At 45.2% G+C, this 20039-nt stretch overlaps 1 protein-coding gene across 8 annotated transcripts in view; it reads right to left on the bottom strand.

Annotated features, from left to right (window-relative positions):
• Positions 1-20039, bottom strand: part of TMEM241 (transmembrane protein 241) — a 155718-nt gene that overhangs the window by 12125 nt on the left and 123554 nt on the right. For 4 of the 8 annotated variants that reach the window (XM_064379341.1, XM_064379344.1, XM_064379345.1 and 1 more), the window contains 2 exons: positions 18411-18475; positions 1049-6125 (listed from right to left, as the gene is read on the bottom strand). In XM_064379341.1, the coding sequence (XP_064235411.1) occupies positions 6065-6125; positions 18411-18475 (126 nt within the window). In that variant the 3' untranslated portion in view covers positions 1049-6064. Of the gene's footprint in view, positions 1-1048; positions 6126-6515; positions 6643-14584; positions 17215-18410; positions 18476-20039 lie in introns of those variants that run through there. The other 4 variants (XR_010343635.1, XR_010343634.1, XM_064379343.1 and 1 more) reach the window with 4 other exon arrangements.

Genomic DNA, 20039 nt, shown 5'->3' with positions numbered 1-20039 from the left:
ACCTCAAATGAGTCCCAACCACTTGAACTTCCAGCCAGTTCCATATCCTATTTCAATACTTTGTCCAAGGCAACTTCTCAATAGAGATGTTGTGTTCCAAGCATGACTAATCACTTACGGTATTACCTGCTTGTACTTTCACCCCGATCTGTGACTCTGCTCCCTTTTCTGGTCATGCAGACCCAGTGAAAAGAATGGTGTCCTCTCCTGACACGTCTCCCAGGGGCAGGAAGCTGTGGCTTTCCCTTACACTTTCCAGCTCCTCGGCCATCTGAACATGCCATTGCCTGAAACCAAGCTTGAGAACCAACAAACAGTGGTTGTGTGCTCTGGAAACATTCAGAGTGACAGTTCAGGTGAGAGCAGTGCCATTCCCCAAGTGCTCCTGGTTGCTCCAACCCCATTCACGAAGAACCTCTGGCAGAACCCAAGGGAGGAGGCTTGGGAAAGAAACTGGGAGACTCTAAGAAGGCAGCTGCAGTGCAGGCCACAGACCCTGCCCGGTGGCAAAGGGAAGGAGAATGGCCTTCAGGAAGAGAGTCACAAATCATCTCAGGGATATGAGGAATCCACAACTCAATACTTCTTGGACAACTGACAACCCCTGTGAGACATGGGGACCTCATTTCTCCTTCTCAACAGAACTCTCTAACATGAAGGTTGAAAGCATGGGCTTCGAATAACCTGGGTTCGAGTCCCAAATGGGGGACCCTGGAAAAGTTACTGAATCTTTCTGATCTCCTGGTAAAATGAAGAGAATGTCTCCTGCACTACCATTGGGAAGACTCAATGACAGGGACCCCAGAGAGTACCTAGCACAGTGCTTGGCATGAAATAAGCATCTGTAACTATAATCTTAAATATTATTATTGGGTCAGTAACCCTGGCGACCACCGCCAACACCTCCTTCTTTTGCCACGTCCCTGGGCCCAGTGTAGATGACGAACTGCTCTAAATCGGCCATGACCAACAGACATATCATGGGAAAGCCACATATATAAATTCAAATTTTCTAGCAGCCACATTACAAAAGGAAAAAAGGAGAAAGTAATGTTGATAGTATATTTTATTTAACCCAATATATGAAAATATTATTTCAACATGTAATCAATAGAAAAATGATGTGATACTTTACACTCTTTTTAAAAAATATTAAGTCTTTGAAACCAGTGTGTTCTTACACTGACAGCCCATCTGAATGTGGCCCAACCACGTTCCAGTACGCCAAAGCCACAGGTGGCCAGGGACATCCACACTGGACAGCATAGGGCTAGAGGCACTGGGTGGGCCCTTCCCTGTTTCAAGCTCAGTGGCCTGGATGTGGGCAGAAGGAGGAGTCTGGATCTGGGTTTAAGCTACAAGAACTCCCTCCCAAGGGATAATACAAATATTTTCTGTAACACTCCCCTGCCAGGATCAAAGAGAACAGAAAGAAAGGCAAAGGAAAGAAAATAAATGATGTATTTTTCTTTTATTATTATTATTTTTAGAGACAGGGTTTGGCTCTGTTGCCCAAGGTGGAGTGCAGTGGCATAGTCATGGCTTATGGCAAATTTGACCCCTGAGCTCAAGCAATCCTCCTGCCTCAGCCTCCTGAATAGCTGGGGCTTACAGGCACATGCCACCATGCACGGCTAATTTTTATTTTTGTAGCGATGGAGCCTCACTGTTTTGCCCTGCCTGGTCTCAAATTCCTGGGTTCAATCAATCCTCCCATCTCAGCCTCCCAAAGTGCTGGGATTACTGGCTTGAGCCACGGTGCCTGGCCCTTATTTTTCTTTATATCCACAACAGATTGTAATAATACACCACTGTACACAACCTTGCCTCTCCTAATAGAAAGCACACTCTTTATTTGTACAAATAAAAAACCCCGAAATTCCAAGGTTCTGACTGGGGCCCAGCAAGGATTAAGGTCATCAGGCACCAAACAGGACCCAAGGGTAAAGGGAGACTGTGGGGTTACCTGGAGACTCCCCGCACAGAAAACGAGAGCTGGGGGCTACAGTGAGGGGGCCACTCCACTGTTCAGGTCTCTGGGCTCACCCTCCATTCAGCACTGAGCACGTGAACTTGGGCATAGAACTTGGTGGTTAAAGCTTGAAGAAAAAGGCCCAATAACCAACAGAAACTGAAGGAAACTGACAGCATACTGACGAAACACCTTATCCTCTGCCTCTTGCCAGTGTCCATGTAAAAAAAGATCTGAGATTTTAAGAACAATGGGCAGGGAAGCAACATAGTGAGATCCCCCCATCTCTACAAAGAATAAAAAATTAACTGTGTGTAGTGGTACATACCTGTATTCCCAGACACTTGGGAGGCTGGGGTGGGAGGACTGCTTGAGCCTTGGAGGTTGAGGCTGCAGTGAGCTGCACTGAAGCCTGGGTACCAGAGTGAGCCCTGGTCTCCAGCAAACAAAACAAAACAAACAAGACTCTGGAAGACAATTCAAACAACCAAACAAAAACAAACACAGCCTTGCTAGAGAGCCTTTTGAAAAAGGATCTAGGCTGGGCACAATGGCTCACGCCTATCTAGGTGGACGATCACCTGAAGTCAGGAGTTTGAGACCAGCCTGACCAATATGAGGAAACCCTGTCTCTACTAAAAATACAAAAATTAGCTGGGTGTGGTGCAATTCCAGCTACTTGGGAGGCTGAGACAGGAGAACCGCTTGAACCTGGGAGACAGAGGTTGCAGTGAGCCGAGATCACGCCATTGCACTCCAGCCTGGACAACGAGAGTGAAACTCTGTCTCCAAAAAAAAGAAAAAAAGAAAAAAGAAAAAGAAAAAGGACCTAAAACTTCTCAATAAAAGCTTTTGGGGCCAATTCTGCTGGAAAGAGGACTGGGTTTGAACTGCATGGCTCTTTGCAGTCATCAGAACCTCTATTTGCTTAAATAGCACTTGGAAAGACGGGTATAAAATAACATTTGGATAGATGGCACTTTCTGCAAGTAGAAAAAAACTGGTTTCAGTTGTATAGAGTTTTATGGGAGCAAAAGAATAAGGACAATTCTAAACCCAGATTTTCTATTTGATACTCAGTCTCTAGAAAGTCTGACATCCTAGATGAAGAACAAAAGTAAGGCGAACACGGACACAGGGAGGGGAATAGCACACACTGGGGCCTGTCGGGAGATGGGGTGGAGGGAGGGAGAGTATTAGGAGAAATAGCTCATGCATGCTGGGCTTAATAACTAGGTGATGGGTTGCTAGGTGCAGCAAACCACCGTGGCACATGTTTACCTATGTAACAAACCTGCACATCCTGCACATACACCCCAGAGCTTAAAACGGAAAAATTTAAATTAAAAACAAAAAAGCAGAGACTCTTCAAAGTGAAAGGATATGTCAGGTAGCTACTATTATTGTTCCTCCAAATTAATAGGTGTAAGGTACCTGTTTAATCAGCTGGAGGTTAGAAAAAATATATATTTAAATACAATATTTTTCATGGAAATAACAAAACAAAACAACAAAAGTTAAGTTGAAAGCCATATGTGTTAAGGTCACTCTTAACATTTTTACCTTTCCTGACAAGCAGAGACCAGGAAAAGACAAGGAAATGAATTTAAGGTACTCAAGTTCCAAATACACAAATACATTCCTATTTGTTTTTCTCTTTCTTTTCTCAACGAGTTGGGGGACACAGGCAGAAGCAACAACAGCCACTGACTGGGCTGACTGTATTTTTCATGGGGTCGAGAATGACAATGTGTATTTCCCGGATGCCAGAGGGGGTCTCCAACAATGACGCGGGTATTCAACACCAGAGGGCCTGGCTCCCTGCTCGGGGAGGACTCATGGGTCACCTTGGATGACCCAAACCCTCTGACACCTGGCAGAGTGGTAAGGTATCTGAAACATCTATTAGGAACAGAAATATTTAGAGTTAGTAATTATTTTCTTAAATCTTCTTGGTGGGTTTAGAAACAAATGATTATTTTGTGTAAATTCATTTATTTTGACTCCTGCAAAGGGAAGAAATAGGGCTTTTGTTTTTGTTGTTGGAGTTACTGTTTTTGAGGCACTCCAGGCTGGAGTGTAGTGGCATGATTTTAGCTCACTGCAACCTCCGCCTCCCAGGTTCAAGCAATTCTCTTGCCTCAGCAATTCTCTTGCCTAAGTAGCCGGGATTACAGGTGCAAACCACTACTAATGTTTTTGTGTTTTTAGTAGAGGCAGGGTTTCACCTTGTTGGCCAGGTTGGTCTCAAACTCCTGACCTCAGGTGATCTGCTCACCTCAGCCTCCCAAAGTGCGGGGATTACAGGAGTGAGCCACTACACCCAGTCGGGAGGAGGGTTTTAATACAATTTTTCATCTGGCCTGAAAAATATACTTCAGTGTTCAATGATCTGAAATCTCTGAGGTATCAGGGAATGAAAAGGATTAAAAGCGTTAAGAAATATAAACATAAATGTGTGTGTGTGTGTGTGTGTGTGTATGTGAGTGTGTATACTGTTTCTTTTTCTGCCCAGAGAAGACATCTGTCAGTGCTCATAAACCCCGTTCCCTCTGGTGATAAGTTAGGACCAGCTTAACCTAATGGTGGCAAAAAAAGAACATGCAGAATTCAATGCAATACACATCCTGACAAGTTTCTAAGAACCACGAGAAGTTTAGAAGCAGGAAATAAATAGTAACATCAACCACAAGAAGGCTGTCACTCACTCCAGAGTTTAAAATACTCACACACAGGTGGGGGTGGGCCATAAGCAAGCCAGCATTGCAGCAAAGAAAGGACGGACCCAGAGGAGACTCCAAGGATGTAAAAACACGAACGAAACAAAATACAACCAAGCCTCACCACAAAAATGATAACCATGGGAGGTAATGCATTTGTTAGCTAGATTTAACCATTTCACAATGCATATATACTTCAAAACATTGTGTTGCACATGATAAATGCGCCCTGTTTTATCTGTCAACTTAAAAATAAAAATGAGAAGGGCCAGGTGCGGTGGCTCATGCCTGTAATCCCAGCACTCTGGGAGGCTGAGGCTGGAGGATTGCTTGAGCCCAGGAGTTTGTGACCAGTCTGGGCAACACAGTGAGATCCCCATCTCTAAAACAATAAAAATAGAAAAAATGAGCTGGATATGGTGGTGCACACCTGTGGCCTCAGCTACTCTGGATGCTAAGGCAGGAGGATGGCATGAGCCTCAGAGGTCAAGGCTGTAGTAAGCTGTGATCACGTCACTGCACTTCAGCCTAGACGACAGTGTAAGACCCTGTCTCTAAAAAAATTAATTAATAGGCTGGGTGCAGTGGGTCACATCTGTAATCTCAGCACTTTGGGAGGCTGAGGTGGGCGGATCATGAGGTCAGAAGTTTGTGACCAGCCTGTCCAATATGGTGAAACCCCATCTCCACTAAAAATACAAAAATGAGCTGGGTGTGGTGGCGAACGCCTGTAGTCCCAGATACTCAGGAGGCTGAGGCAGAAGAATCACTTGAACCTGGGAGGCAGTGAGCTGAGATTGCACTACTGTACTCCAGCCTGGGCAACAGAGCAAGACTGTGTCTCAAAAAATAATAATAAATAAAAAATTTTTAATTTTATAAATGAAAAAGATTTTTTAATTAAAAAATTTTATAAATTTTAAAAATTTAAAACTTTATAAATGAAAAAAAAGTGATAACTAAACCTCTCAGGCCCACTACTTCGCACCGAAAGCCATGTTTGGGAGACAGCAGCTGGTATCCACAGGCCTGACACTCAGTCAAGGCAAGCAGAGCCAGCTCGTGAAATCCTGTACTTCCTGTTTCTGCAGAACCAGCTACAGCACGGTTGACAGATGTTCTCCAAATGGGAAGACAAAACAGACAGCTCCTCTGCAACGGCCTGCAGACCCCCAGAAAGGGCGCTCCTGGAAGCAGCAGGGCCTCGGCCTCATCAGCCAACACCACATTCACTTGGGTGGGGGCGATGGCACTGCCCACCTGGCCTCACTGTCCTTGCGTTCCTCTTTCTGACACACTCAACAGGGAGCGATGAGGCCGGGGCGATGTTCTCCCTCAGCAGCCTGTGAGTCTCTTCTCTTGGCGGTCTTCTTCAGGAGCCCTTCTGCTCCGAGACAACCAGCAAGGCCTCTCCAAGTGCACTGAGCAGGAGGCTGCAAACAACAGCAGGAGGTCAGCTCTCCACTCCCCTGGGACCCCTGAGCTATCTGGCACCCACATATGCAGGGCAAGCGGTGCCTCCCCTCATTCTGCGACTGTGACTCGTCAACAGCCCGGACTGTCATGCTTCCAGGTCAAGCCCAGGAATCACTCCTATCACTCGGGTGCACAAGGGAGGTGAGAGGGCTGGGAAGCGGAGCTAGATAGCTTCCCTTAGGGAAGGAGGTGACGTGACCCACACATCCTGGCCAGGTGAGGGCGACGCACTTGGGTTAGTGCTCTCTGGCAGAAACAGTCTTCTGGCAGGAGGGCTTCCCGTAGAGCCCTCTGGTGCTGTTGGCTAACGAGGGCTGATGGGTAGGAAATCACGCAGGTATACATACACTTAAAATTCAGGTGATGATCTCAGGATCTTTTCATTTCATTTAAACTATAGAACATTTAAAGGTGAAAATACAAGTGGGGAATCATAATTTTCCCACCAGCACAGAGAGAAACATGGCCATTGATCTGAAAATGAAAAAGCAGTGGGAGAACTGGAGATAGTGAGGGAAGAAGAGCTGAATATTTTAATATGCCTCGAATGTAATACAGCCAAAGTCTCTCCGCTTTCTATTTTGAACCTCGCTGTAGACAGTCTGGTGACTATCTGAATCCTGTCAGTCTTCTGGGGCCTGTGCTGGGCCATCTCCAAGGGACCATGGTGGTGGGTACCTGATGGGGAGAGCCCCTTTTTCAGAGGTGCCAACAGCCCTTTTAATCAGACCCTTTCCTTCCCTTCAGCTCCCATCCACCTACACAACACCCCAATCCTTCAGACGCTCACTCTCGACACACACCCAGGCCATGGCACCTTTGTATCTTGAACGTTTGGGGTGCTGAGTGTATGACACATATAGGCTACATTCCCGGTGAAAAATGTTCCTTTGGTGGGCGAACCTGACATACAGGTAACTCACACCATTCTCCACTTCAGTATAGGAATGAACTGACTATGTGTGAGAATATAAAACAATATGCTTTAAAATCAGGCCAACCCAAGTTCAGGCTCTGGCGCTGGCCTGTGTTAGTCAGGCGATCTGGTGTGTGGTTTCAGCCTCAGTCTCTCCATCTGCACCATGGGAGATGATCGCATCCAACAGTCTCTGTGAGGCTTAGAAATAACACATCAGAAGCAACCCACCGCTGTGTTTAGCCTATGATGGACAATCACTAAAATAGGATTATTAATATTTTCTAACCGACTGCCCTCCGAGAGTAGCAATCCCCTCCTCAGTGGCCCTCCAGGTGGGCCACCCAACTTCTGCCTGAAGACATCTAGTGAGGGGCGTGTCCTGTGGAGCGAGGCAAGCCTGTCCCATGGATGAGTGGCTCTGGTCACTGCATTCACATGCGTCTCCATGGGCATCTCACTCGTGGAAACCACCGGGGTTGGCAGGGACTGGACGAGACATGTTCCTCCCCCCTGCTGAGCCCAGTAGCCCTTCATCACACTGACCCTACAGCAGCAGTTTCTTACAGCTTCGCCTGCGAGGCCAAGGTCTGCTCTCCGGAGCAAGAGAGAACAAATGTACTCCTTCACCAGCTTAGAGACTGGGAGAATCCCCCCAAACACTGTGATCTCCTCTCTCTGGTGATTAAATGCCTCTGGTGGGGGCAGCAGGAGACAGTGGTCACTCAGTATGGGGGGCTTGGAGGATGTCCCCCACCTGGGGTCACAGTGGGGATGGAGGAGAGGGAGCCGAGGGAGATGGATGCCTGGTACCTTACTCCAAGATAGGATGTACTTTCCTCTTTCCTTCCTACAGAAAGAAAACTAGAATAGTGAAACTAAGTTGATCGATCCTACCTAACTCACAATAATGTAGCTGGAATGACTGGCCATGTTATGAACTGAATGACTATCTGTGGACTTCCCCAGATCTGTAATCATCATTTTCAGCACTGCCTCCCACAGAAACTGTGGCCCAGGTTCCCAAAGACCCTATTTGGAAACAAGGCCCCTGTGTGAAGCTGGGAGCCTGCTTGTCGCTTGTCTAGCTCAGGACCCCAGATGCTGAAGGGTCCTATCACCTCTCCTCTTTGGAAAATACATGACTGTGAAGGAGAAGTGTTCTTTTTGCACACAGGCTCACCTCCAAAGACCTGGCTTTTACTTTTAAGTGACTGCTGTTCCCCTCCGTAGCCCTTCAAGAGTACATATGCCACCCTGCCAAGTCCCTGGGCCATGCAGAGTCACTGCGACTGGATGCAAGGGCTGCTCGGGGCTTTAGGTTTGGGAGGGTTTTATTCCTGCAAATGTAACAGGGGGCTCGGACATTTTATACACTTTCCACTAATCCTTCTTAATCACCAGGGAGAAAACCAGGGTAGCGGTTGGCCCCTAGCCACTTTTACTCCCACAGCCTTAGAACAATGCTGGAGTGTAATAACCTTGCATTCTATCCCTTCGCCTGAGCTATTTTACGAAACACCAAAGCAGCTTAGTAAATGCTAAAAATGAAAACAAACCTTGGTTCAGTTTACTGTTAAGAGAGCCAGGGAGGTGAGCTTTGATGTTGTTTTCTAAACAGCAGGAAAGGCTGACATGGGTCCAGGAATCTTAACAGCATTACAACTATTTAAGTCAGAGCTTGACTGAACTGTTTGCAAATCTTGTAATCCCCATCATTCCTGAAATGAACAAACTTCATGTAACCAAGGCATAAACATCAGATTGCGGGGCGCACATGGCCAGAAATATCCATCACTAGCTTCTCTTCCAGAGGTTTTTTTTCAGCGTTTCCCCGGCCCTTCTCTTTTCTCCTATGGGGAACTGAAGGCTCCATTTAAAATTTACATTTATTATTGTGGCCATTCAATTAATTCCTGTTGAGCCCAGTAGAGAGAGGACGGAGGCTGCATCCTTCACCTGGCTGAAGGTCCTGCACCTAATGCAGCACTCAGTAAATACTGATTCAATGAATAATTAAACTGTTAATATTTGCTGCCCCCTTTCCCATCTATAGATGGGAGGAGTCCCAAACTATTTGGTCTAAGATAGTTTGGTCCCAAACTAGTTTTTCTTTTTTCTCTCTTCCTCACCACAAATGCATCTGCCCCACGTTCCATTCCTTGGGGCTCTGCTGAGTGAGTTCATAATCTATTAAATTATGATAAAATTTGAAAAGTAATAAGCAGTCATTATTGAGAAGGCCCTTCTTACACAGAATTTTAAAGAGGAGGTTTCAAATTTTTAATTCAAATGGAAAACTCATAAATTTCAGACACTGTGATCCTGAAGGCATTTTAGAATGTGATGGGGAAAGTTTTCTTTGCCCCTAAATTCATTCTTCCTATACATAGGCTTGGGCCTTAAAACTCAAGGGATAAGAAACCTTTACACAAAGATTACATAAGTTATAATAATGATGTTTAAAGATCATTTTCTAAAGGCCCTTCGTGGTGTTGGTGAGGTTTGTGCTAGGCTCAAGTTCAAGTGATCCTCATGGCTGATAAACTGCAATCTATGGCAAGCTCAGTGAATGACATGCAGAGGGGAAAATGTGGTCATGGAACCCTTAGAACAAAGAAGTTGCATTTGGTTATTCCTTTCTTTCCTTGTCCCGAAACTATTCCAAAGAAAAGGGCGACTTTCCCTGTCTGTAAAAGGGGATTCAGAGAGGAGGCACCATAATTAATTCCACTTGACAGGGACACTGCTCTCAGGTCAGAATCTTTCTCTTTTATATGCTTCAAATCTCCTTTGCTGAATTTTGAAATAGAGGGAATTAATATATACTATAAAACTGTTAATTAAAATGAATAATTAAATAGGAATCTGGATATTTAAATTACTGGGCTTGAAATAGACTGTTTTTATAATAATTGGCTGGACAAGAGCAGTTGTTTTTAATTAAAGATTTAAAAATTGACCAACATAGGTCGGGCACAGTGGCTCATGCCTGTAATCTAAGCACTTTGGGAGGCCGAGGCAGGCAGATCATGAGGTCAGGAGTTTGAGACCAGCCTGACCAACATGGTGAAACCCCATCTCTACCAGAAATACAAAAATTAGTTGGATGTGGTGGCACACGCCTGTAATCTCAGCTACTCAAGAGGCTGAGGCAGGAGAATCGCTGGAACCCGGGAGGTGGGGGTTGCAGTGAGCTGAGATCGCACCACTGCACTCAAGCCTGGGTGACAGAGCGAGACTCTCTCAAAAAAAAAGAAAAAAAAAATTGACCAACATTGAGTACTTAGGTTTATAATTGTTCTTGGGTACAATATTTTGAAGGCTGGCCACTCAGTGTTGATTCAGTAAGTATTCAACACTAGGTCTAGAGACGCAAATGTGAATAAACACACCCTTTCTCCTAGAGCTGCTCGCAGGCTGGTGGGTGAGATGGCGCCGGCCACCTGTCACTCAGTGCAGCAGGTGCCTATGGAGCCAGATACAGACACAGAGTGGGTGGGAGGAGCAGCTGAGGGCCTGACACTTGAGCTGATCCAAAGCTCTGATCTGATGAGCAAGTTCCTTCAAATCCTGCTGAAATTTCAAGTGACATTTTCTCCACTAGCTCCCATTAAGTTTAGACCAGTGATTCTCAACTGGGATTCAACATTTGGCAATGTCTGGAGACGTTTTTCATTGTTACAACTGAGGGGGTGCTACTGGCATCTAGCGAGTGAGGTTCAGGTTTGCTGCTAGACATCCTACAAGGCACAGAACAACCCCTCAAAACAAGGAATTATCTGGTCCCAAATATTAATAGTGCTTTAGGTGAGAAGGCCTATTTCAGATGGCCCATTTTGTGCAGCTAAGCTGTTGTCCATCCAAGCAGGAGGATAATGACATATATATTTGAACACGGTGATCTCCCTGGAGTCAGGGAATGTGCCTTTCTTACTCCTGTAGCCTCAGAGCCCAGCCCAGCCCTTTGGTGAAATGCATGAATATACAAACACATGGATGCAAGGCTACTGGCTAGAGCAGAGTCCTCCAGTCTCAGCCAGCCTAGGGTGGTGGAGGCCATGGTGGATTAGAGAGCACACGCCCACCACGTGAGGAGGCAGCCTCTACTCATTCCAGCAACTGCTGCTGTGTGCAAATGCAGGCCCAACATTAGCAGCTACTCCACATTTTCAAAAGAATCTGGAAATGTGGATTTGTATGAGGAAATCACCCAATTTCAAAATGGTGATGGCTAACTTAAAATTTGAAAAGCAAATGACAAGAAATAGTAACCATACCGGCACATACAATAGGTCCAAACCAAATAGGCCTGCAGCCCCTGCCCTTTGTGACCTCTGATTAGTGTAAAGTCCCATGCCACAGAGATCAGCCACCTCTGCCTGGGCTCTGAGAGCTGGTCACCCAGCTGCGCTTGAACACATCTAGTGTACGGACAAGGCAGATCAGCTCTGTGCAAGACACAGAGCTGAAGCACAGTCCACTCTTCTGGTGGTTCACTTTGTGGTTGGAAAATTCTTTGAGGCTGAAAACACACCATCTTTAACCTCAAGAGTCCTAAAAAATCAGGAAATTCCAAAGTCAAGGTTCCTTTTGCAATAATCACACATTCTGTTTCCTTGATTTGGGTACACACAGCCTTTCTTTCCATTTTGCTCAGGACATACCACAAAGTTCACAGGATGTGAAACAGCCCAGAGACATAGCCTCTCACAGACGCCTGCCTCCTTACTATTCCCACTCAGCATTTCCTCACACTGGAGAATGTCTTACTCTTAGCTCTCACCTTCAGTTCAATACCTAGGTTTCTTTGGATCATATAAAAATTTTGTACAAAATGTGGTCAATGGAGGCTTACTTCTAAGAGAGAAAGATATTGTCAAGAATTTAGGGGCTGGGCAGTGGCTCACGCCTGCAATCCCAGCACTTTGGGAGGCCAAGGTGGGCATATCACTTGAGGCCAGGAATTCGAGACCAGTCTGGCCAACATGGTGAAACCTGGTCTCTCCTAAAACTATGAAAATTAGCCGGGTGTGGTGGTGTGTGCCTGTAATCCAGCCACTTGGGAAGCTGAGGCACGAGAATTGCTTGAACCCAGGGAAGTGGAAGTTGCAATGAGCTGCGATTGCGCCACTACACTCCAGCCTGGGAGACAGAGCAAGACTCTATCTCCAGAAAAAAAAAAAAAAAAAAGAATTTAGTTTAGGCTGGTCTTAGCACTTTGGGAGCCTGAGGGTGGAGGACTGCTTGAGGCCAGGAGTTTGAGACCAGCCTGGGCAACATAGAGAGACCCTGTGTCTACAAAAAAATTAAGAATTTAGACAAACACTATGAAACTTAAGGATTCAAAAATTTGGGGAAAAGTCTCAAGAATTTATATATATATATTATATATATATGTATATAACATTATATACATAATTATTATATATTACATAAAATTCATATAATAAAATGTAATTATATATAACTTACATAATAAATATATATTTCTTGTTATATAACATAAGATTTATATATAAATATATACATTTTATGTTATAATAAAACATATATAATTCTTATTCTTAACATATATAAAATAAGTTATATATAACATATATAAATTTTACATGTTATTTTAAATAATAAAATATATATTTATAATATATAATATATTATAAAACATATAAATATATGCTATATATAACATATATAAAATTATATTATATAATATAAATTACATATTATATAATATCAATTATATATAACATATATAATATGTTATATATGTTATATATATATAACGAACACATACATATCTCAGGATGCAAAGGTTTATTCTCTGGGCAACTGGGTTTTGGGATGTCAACCTGCCTATCACTGGTGTCACCCCTCCCCAGAAGGACAGATACAGAGGAAGAAGGAGGGAGACAGATTAGCTCCCTGCTTCAGAGCCCCAGCTCTGGTTACAAATCACTGAGTCTCCACTGGCTGCCCTGTCTTCCCAGGTGAGAGGGGCCCAGTCCTCCTCCAACCTCCAACTCTTAGCCCAGCTAAGCCTCTCCCTCTGCACAAGGCCCAGTTCACACCAGCTCCAGGGGTGCCCTTCCAAGCAATCCTGGACTCTCTCCCTCCTTCAGTCTTCTTATTCACTGGGCATTAAAATAGTTACTATCTGATCCATCCCATAAATTAGCTTTCTGATTTGCCCTTCCCTTGATAACCCCTTAAGTGTTGGATATCTTGTATTTCTTAATGGTTTCCACAAACTTTGCAAACAGCAGTCGCTCAATAAATATGTTTAACTGATTGGTAATTATAGAATTATAGCCATGGTATAAAAAACATATGACAATGAGATTTTCCTCCCTAAAAATGTCTGCTGGACATTCTTGGTTTGCAGGTCAGTCCCTGAAGAGGAATTAGGACTGTCTTGTCTTGGGTGGTGCCTTGTTTATTTCCTGTGCCATTTACATATTCTTTATGGAGGACACCACAGTGGAGGGATGAGGAATATTTAAGCGAGTTTCCCTTACAGCTCCCTCATGAGCTTCCACCTGTACATTATCATCTACACTGCTGTAAATCCCTCGTGTTTTTAAATTCAGTTCCATCAGGTTACAGGGCTTTGCACACACAGAGACCTGGGTTTGAAACCTGGTGCAACTGCTTAGTAGCTATAAAATCCTGGGAAAATAAGTATCTCTGGACATCAGCTTCTTCATCTTTAAAATATGGATGACTTGGAAGAGTGTTGTAAAAGTAAATGAGATTATATTAATCTAAGAAATGTCTGAGGCACAGTAATTGCCCAATAAATGGTTAGTTATTATTATTAAAAAGAAGAGGAAGACACAGCAGGAGGAGGAAGAGGAAGGTGTAGGAACATTTCCTAATTTTTATTTTCCTTCCATTTGTTTTCTTGGGGCAGGAAATGCCCCCACTGGCAGCTCTTGAGAAAGGCTGGAAATCTCATTTTCTGAGTGCAGTGAGCAAAACCATTCATTTCTGTCCATTGAGGATGATTTAGATATGGACCTGCCTTCAGGCAGGGCAATGAGCATCTATCTATAGACATTGCAGAGGCAGTGATTTTTGACTTTTATCCAAGAATGGTTCCTGGCACATATGAGGCACTTGGTAAATGTCTGTTTATTGAATGAACCCCTTCTAACCCAAGGCCACACAAGATGCAAGTTCACCTCCTAGACTCCCCATCATGGTGTTCCACGGGGCCACTGGTCCTGCCCCTCACATTTATCCCATATAAATCTCCTACTGATGTTCAAAAATAATACTGTTGTTTCTGTGGCTACGTCAGCACCGAAGGCCTGTATCCACAGGAGAATCCTGGGAGATGGGAGGCTGTCGTGGGCACACCTGGGCACCAGAGCTGACCCCCACCAGCCAGCACGGTGGTCCTTGAGTCAAGCAAGTGACAACTCAGCAGGTCCAACTTGCAAACAAATGCAAAAAAAAAAAAAAAGAAGAAGAAGAAGAAAAAGAAAATGAAGGAAGGGGAAAGATCAGCTATTAGGACTACTCTGATGGCAGGCATGGGAAGAAATACTTACTTTCTAGAGTTAGGCTTTATTTGAGCAAAGCTAAGCAACACTACACTTTTTCTTTCCTCATAATACTGGCAAAGAAATATAAAAACCTATTCTAAAATTTGCCTGCACTTCAATTTTATAATGCTATCCCATGGGTGAAAAACATCTGCCAAATAACATATAGGAACTAGAATGGAAATAAGCATAATCTTAAAGTGGTCCTAGGCTTTTTTAAAACAAAGGACAGAACATCAGTGAGCAGCAACAACAATGTGACTTTTTCTACATAACGTGCAGCATCCATGATTGAGGCCAGGCTGCACCTGGTCACAGGGAAGGAAAGAAAACACCAGCCCAAGGACTAGACTATGTGTGATGTGTGGGAGGGCTGCTCGGTGTGGTTTCATTTCAGAACCACTGTTGTGGCTGGGCCCCCAGATCTAACACCTCCTTCAGAGAACAGCGTCCACCTACGTTGGGATACACATCCCTGGCCAAATGCAGCTCTCTTCTCGCCCTTCAACTAAACCGTGGTGACGTCTGGGAAGAGAAGTTGGAGGGCGTGAAGGATGAGCCACTTTTGCTTTTTACTTGATATATTTCTGTACTGTTTAAAATGTCTTATAAATAGCATGCATTACTCTATTGCTTAAAAATACATACATATATATTCCCCAAATTAAAGCATGCCTATGCAACAGCAACAAGCTGTTTTAACCATTTAAACTCCCCATTACCTCCTCCCTCACCTTTGCCTTCTCTGCAGGCCACAACCCAAACCCTTGGTAACAATCAGCTATTGGTTTGAATATTAGTAACTGGAATAGCTAACATTCTTAACTCTCCAATGGGCAGGTCTTGTGTAGAGAGTTCAGGGTGAAACCCACCCGATCGCTTCATTCTTGTCCTCATGTGGTCATAACCAACGGGCCCTTGAACGAGAGTCACCTGGTCCTAATAAGTTCAGAAGGCCCATTTCCCCTCACAGATGGAGAGCTCCGAGGCCTGAGTGGAAGGCAAGCCGGGGCCACTGGCCACAGCTGGGTCCTCTCCAACAGTAGGTCTTTCTCTGCATGTCCCTGTGTTACTCATTGCCCAAACCTCCCTTGTGAGTCATGGGCTCTGAGGGCTATAGGGCAGGGCAGTGTGGCCTTTTCCAGGAGGCATGTCCTGAAGCTACCATCACAACTGCCATACCTACCTCCTGGGGCTCTGAGTCCCTGCTGTGTCTCCCCACAGCCATGCCCCCCAACCTCAGCCATCCTTCTGAAGAGCCTGCCTGTCCGGGTCTGCCTTACTGAACACCACCCCACACCCAGCTGTCTCCTGCAAACCCCAGGGGCCCACACACCCCTTCCAGGAGGGAGGCAGACCCTAATGGGCAGAAAGGAACGAATGTGGTCCCAACAGTCAGAACAGTCAGGGATGAAATTAGCAAGGCAGAAAAAAAAAAAAGCTAGCAGGGCTTGCACAGGGTGTAGCCAGGGAAGCCTCTCTGAGGTCACCTTGATGTGAAGTCCTGGGGGATGAGCAGTAGTGGCTGACTGAAAGCAGGGAGGAAGGAGTCTGAGTCAAGGCGATAGGCCAGAAGCTCTGAGGAGACATGCGTGTGCCGTGGCCCCGCCCCGGACCTCCAGGCTGACTTGGTGAACAACCTATTCCTGTATCTCTACTCTGTGGTCCAACAGGCACCTCAGCCTTCATACATTCAAACCAATGCCCAATACACCTCCACCACCACCACCTTGCCAAACCCTGCTCTTCACACAACATTCTCCATCTCAGTGAAAGGCAACCTCATTCTTTCAATTACTTGGACCCGACACCTAGAAGTCATCCTAGGCTCCTCTCTCTCAAATCCTAGTGCCTCAGGTATCCTACCACCTCTTCCCACCTCCACTGCTACAGCCGGTCTCAGCCATCACCATCTTGCATCTGGATCATGGCCAGAGCCCCTGGTCTTCCTGCTCCCTCCTCACCCCTCCACTGCCTATTCTCCACGCAGCAGAGGGGTACATTTTTAACACAGGAGCAAGTGACTCCTTGACTTCTCTGCTCAAAATTCCCGATCACTTCCCATCTCATCCAGGTAAAGCCGGGCCCGTACAGTGGCCTTCATGACCCCACATGGCCTGTGGCCTCCTCTGCCGCTGCTCCCGCTCTGGCCTCGGTGCCCACAACCCCTGGTCTCGCTGCACCTGACACACTGCCCCTCAAGCCGACCAAGCACGTTCCCACTGCAGGGCCTTGGCAACGCTGTCCCCAGCATCCCCGTGGCTCACTCCCTCACCGCCTTCTGTCTCTGCTCAGATATCTCAGTGAGGCTGCGCTGTCTTTAAGCAAACGGGCAGTGAATTCTTTTTTTTTTTTTTTTTTTGAGACAGAGTTTCGCTCTTGTTGCCCAGGCTGGAGTACAATGGCGCGATCTTGGCTCACCGCAACCTCCGCCTCCTGGGTTCAGGCAATTCTCCTGCCTCAGCCTCCTGAGTAGCTGGGATTACAGGTACGCGCCACCACACCCAGCTAATTTTTTGTATTTTTAGTAGAGATGAGGTTTCACCATGTGCATTCTTAACAGGATCATCTGGAGCTTGTCTAAGAGAAAGTTAATGGAAAGATCAAAGAAATGGAAAGACACCCAAACACAGAACGTGCTCTCTCTATATGTGTGTGTGTGTTACACACACACACACACACACACACACACACACAGTTGCCCCTCAATACCCACAGGGAATTTGTTCCAGAACTTCCTGTGGATACCAAAATCCATGGGTTGTCAAGTCTCTGACATAAAATGGTGTAGTGTTTGCTTACAACCCAGGCACATCTTCCTGTATACTTTAAATCATCTCTGGATGACTTGTAACACCTAATAAAATGCAAATGCTATGTAAATAGTTGTTATATTGTACTGTTTAGGAAATAAAGACAAGAAAAAAAGTCTGTACATGTTCAGGACAGATGCAACCATTGTAGGCCTAAACTACATTTTTGACCCACAGTTGGTTGAATCTGAGGATCTGGAACCTGTTCATGCAAAGGGCTGATTGTGTGTGTGTGTGTGTGTGTGTAGTGGTTTACTAAACATTACATACATATTACGCATATACATACAAACACACACACACATATATATACACATAGTGGCACATAGTTGTTGATCAACAGTGGCTGCTGTTGGGTGGATGAGTGTGGGTGATGCTCTGTTTCTTGCTCTGGACGCTGGTTATGGTATACAGAATGGTTTGTTTGTACAAATCCATCAAGTAGTTTATTTATGATATACGTATTCTTCTGAATTTGTGTTTATGGGTCAATACAAGTTTTTTTTTTTTTTTGAGATGGAGTCTCACTCTGTCACCCAGACTGGAGTGCAATGGCACGATCTCGGCTCACTGCAACCTTCACCTCCCAGGTTCAAGTGATTCTCCTGTCTCAGCTTCCCGAGCACCTGGGATTACAGGCACACAGCACCATGCCCAGCTGTTTTTTTGTATTTTTAGTAGACACAGGGTTTCACTGTGTTCCCCAGGCTGGTCTCAAAATCCTGAGCTCAGGCAATCCACCCACCTCAGCCTCCCAAAGTGCTCAGATTACGGGCATGAACCACCGCGCCCAGGCTTTTTTTTTTTTTTTTTTTTAAAGAAAGCTTCACTAATATGAGATTTACATAGGTTGTAGACACACAGCTAACACACACTCCCTTTCTGCAACATTTGAGAGCAAAACTTAGAAACCTCATGAAACTCAACTAAGTGGCACTTTGTCTCTCTATGCAAAAGACTTACCATCCCACGGTTGCACTGGTCAGGATCGCATCAAACAGCAATATTGATAAGCCAGCTGTGATAATCTGTAGAAAGAATTTCAACAAAAGGTCATCACACCAGCAGGGCTCTGGTAACCTCCACTGTCATTTTTTCACAAGCTTAGTTCATTTTATTTGGGATTCTTGCCATCAGCCACTTCTTCCCACTTCCCATGTCCTTTTCCCCCACATGCTTCCTAGTCAGCCCCCCGTACTTAGCGGCGCCTCTGAGCCAAGCATTTGGTGTAGAAAAGGCTAAGTCCTGGTCTGTTTTGGAGGTGAGAATGTTCGAAGAAGCATTTAACTTCCAAATTCTTCAAAAGGGAGGCGTACAGCCAAGGCCGCCCTCATCTCTCTCCAGGGAAGGGGTATATTAAGAAAACTTATTTCCATTTTGTCTCAGCAGTGCAGAACTTGTCTCCAAGGTCAGATGTGCTCATTAACCTGTTCCCAGATCCTCCAGATAAAAATGTATCTGTCACCCAGCCTTCATCCAATGCACCGTCTCTCCGTCCTCTCCTACTGCTCCCATCTTTCTGATCCATGACACACATTCTAAGAAAACAGGTGCATCCTGGGGAAAGGAGGTCAGGAGTTCAAGACCAGCCTGGCAAACATGGTGAAATCCCATCTCTATTAAAAATACAAAAATTAGCCAGGCATGGTAGTGCATGCCTGTAATCCCAGCTATTTGAGAGGTTGGGGCAAGAGAATTGCTTGAACCTGGGGGGTGGAGGTTGCAGTGAGCTGAGATCGTGCCACTGTACTCCAGCCTGGGCAACAGAGTGAGACTCCATCTCAAAAAAAAAAAAAAATTAAATTTGCAAATATCTAGAAGCTGGAGGAGAGGGAAGTGTTACCTCCACATCTCTCAAGGCTAGAAATTCCAGAAAAGTATTTCAGGAATGGTAGCCACAGGACTCAGATCTCAGAGGTGCCTTGAATCCCTCAGCACCAAGAGTGTGTGTCAGCCAGGGGCCCAGCTCTGTCCACACTTGGAATGTCTGCTTAAGGAAGGATGCTTCTGGCTTCCAGTCTTCTGCATCCTGCAGGTCAGAACAGCTTCTATGGAGAAGGTAACCTTAAAAATCTGCTTTCTTGCCGTGAGAGGTGGGATGTAGGCTGCGTTGGGAGAGGTTCCATTGAGCTGGAGGTCCTCAGAAACGTCAGCTACCATCTCCCTCGGGGGGATTTCACATGCTGTCTTGGAGGCCTCTTTGGGTCTCCAAGCTGGGAGCAAGGCAGCAGGCAGGCAGGCAGAAGGGAGTGTGTTTATGAACCTCATTGTCAGTCCTTTGCTATCTCAGAAAGAAGTCTGGAACTACAAACCCAGAACCCTTGTGATAGGATATAAACTTGGTGAGATCTGAGAGCTGTTCTTTGTAGTTAAGTCATTTGGTATCACTTTCTGCCTTGCTTTATTGATTTGTAGCAAAAACCTTGACTACAAAAAAAGACCTGGGTATTGTCTTCAGGGGCAGTAAAGAAGTAGAAGCCCAGCAAGAGAGATAATTATAAGAACGTAAAGGACAGGGAAAGTCTAAGTGGAGACTAGTGGTGGCTTTTTCCTTAAAGAGCATATTGAATGACAAGTTTTGAGTTGATGCCC

The sequence above is a fragment of the Aotus nancymaae genome, unplaced genomic scaffold, assembly GCF_030222135.1.
Source record: "Aotus nancymaae isolate 86718 unplaced genomic scaffold, 86718_ANA_hifiasm-v0.15.2.pri h1tg000020l, whole genome shotgun sequence".
NCBI classification, from domain to species: Eukaryota; Metazoa; Chordata; class Mammalia; order Primates; family Aotidae; genus Aotus; species Aotus nancymaae.
Note: the sequence above shows the minus strand (reverse complement) of the source record. Positions and strands in the feature narration are given on the sequence as shown.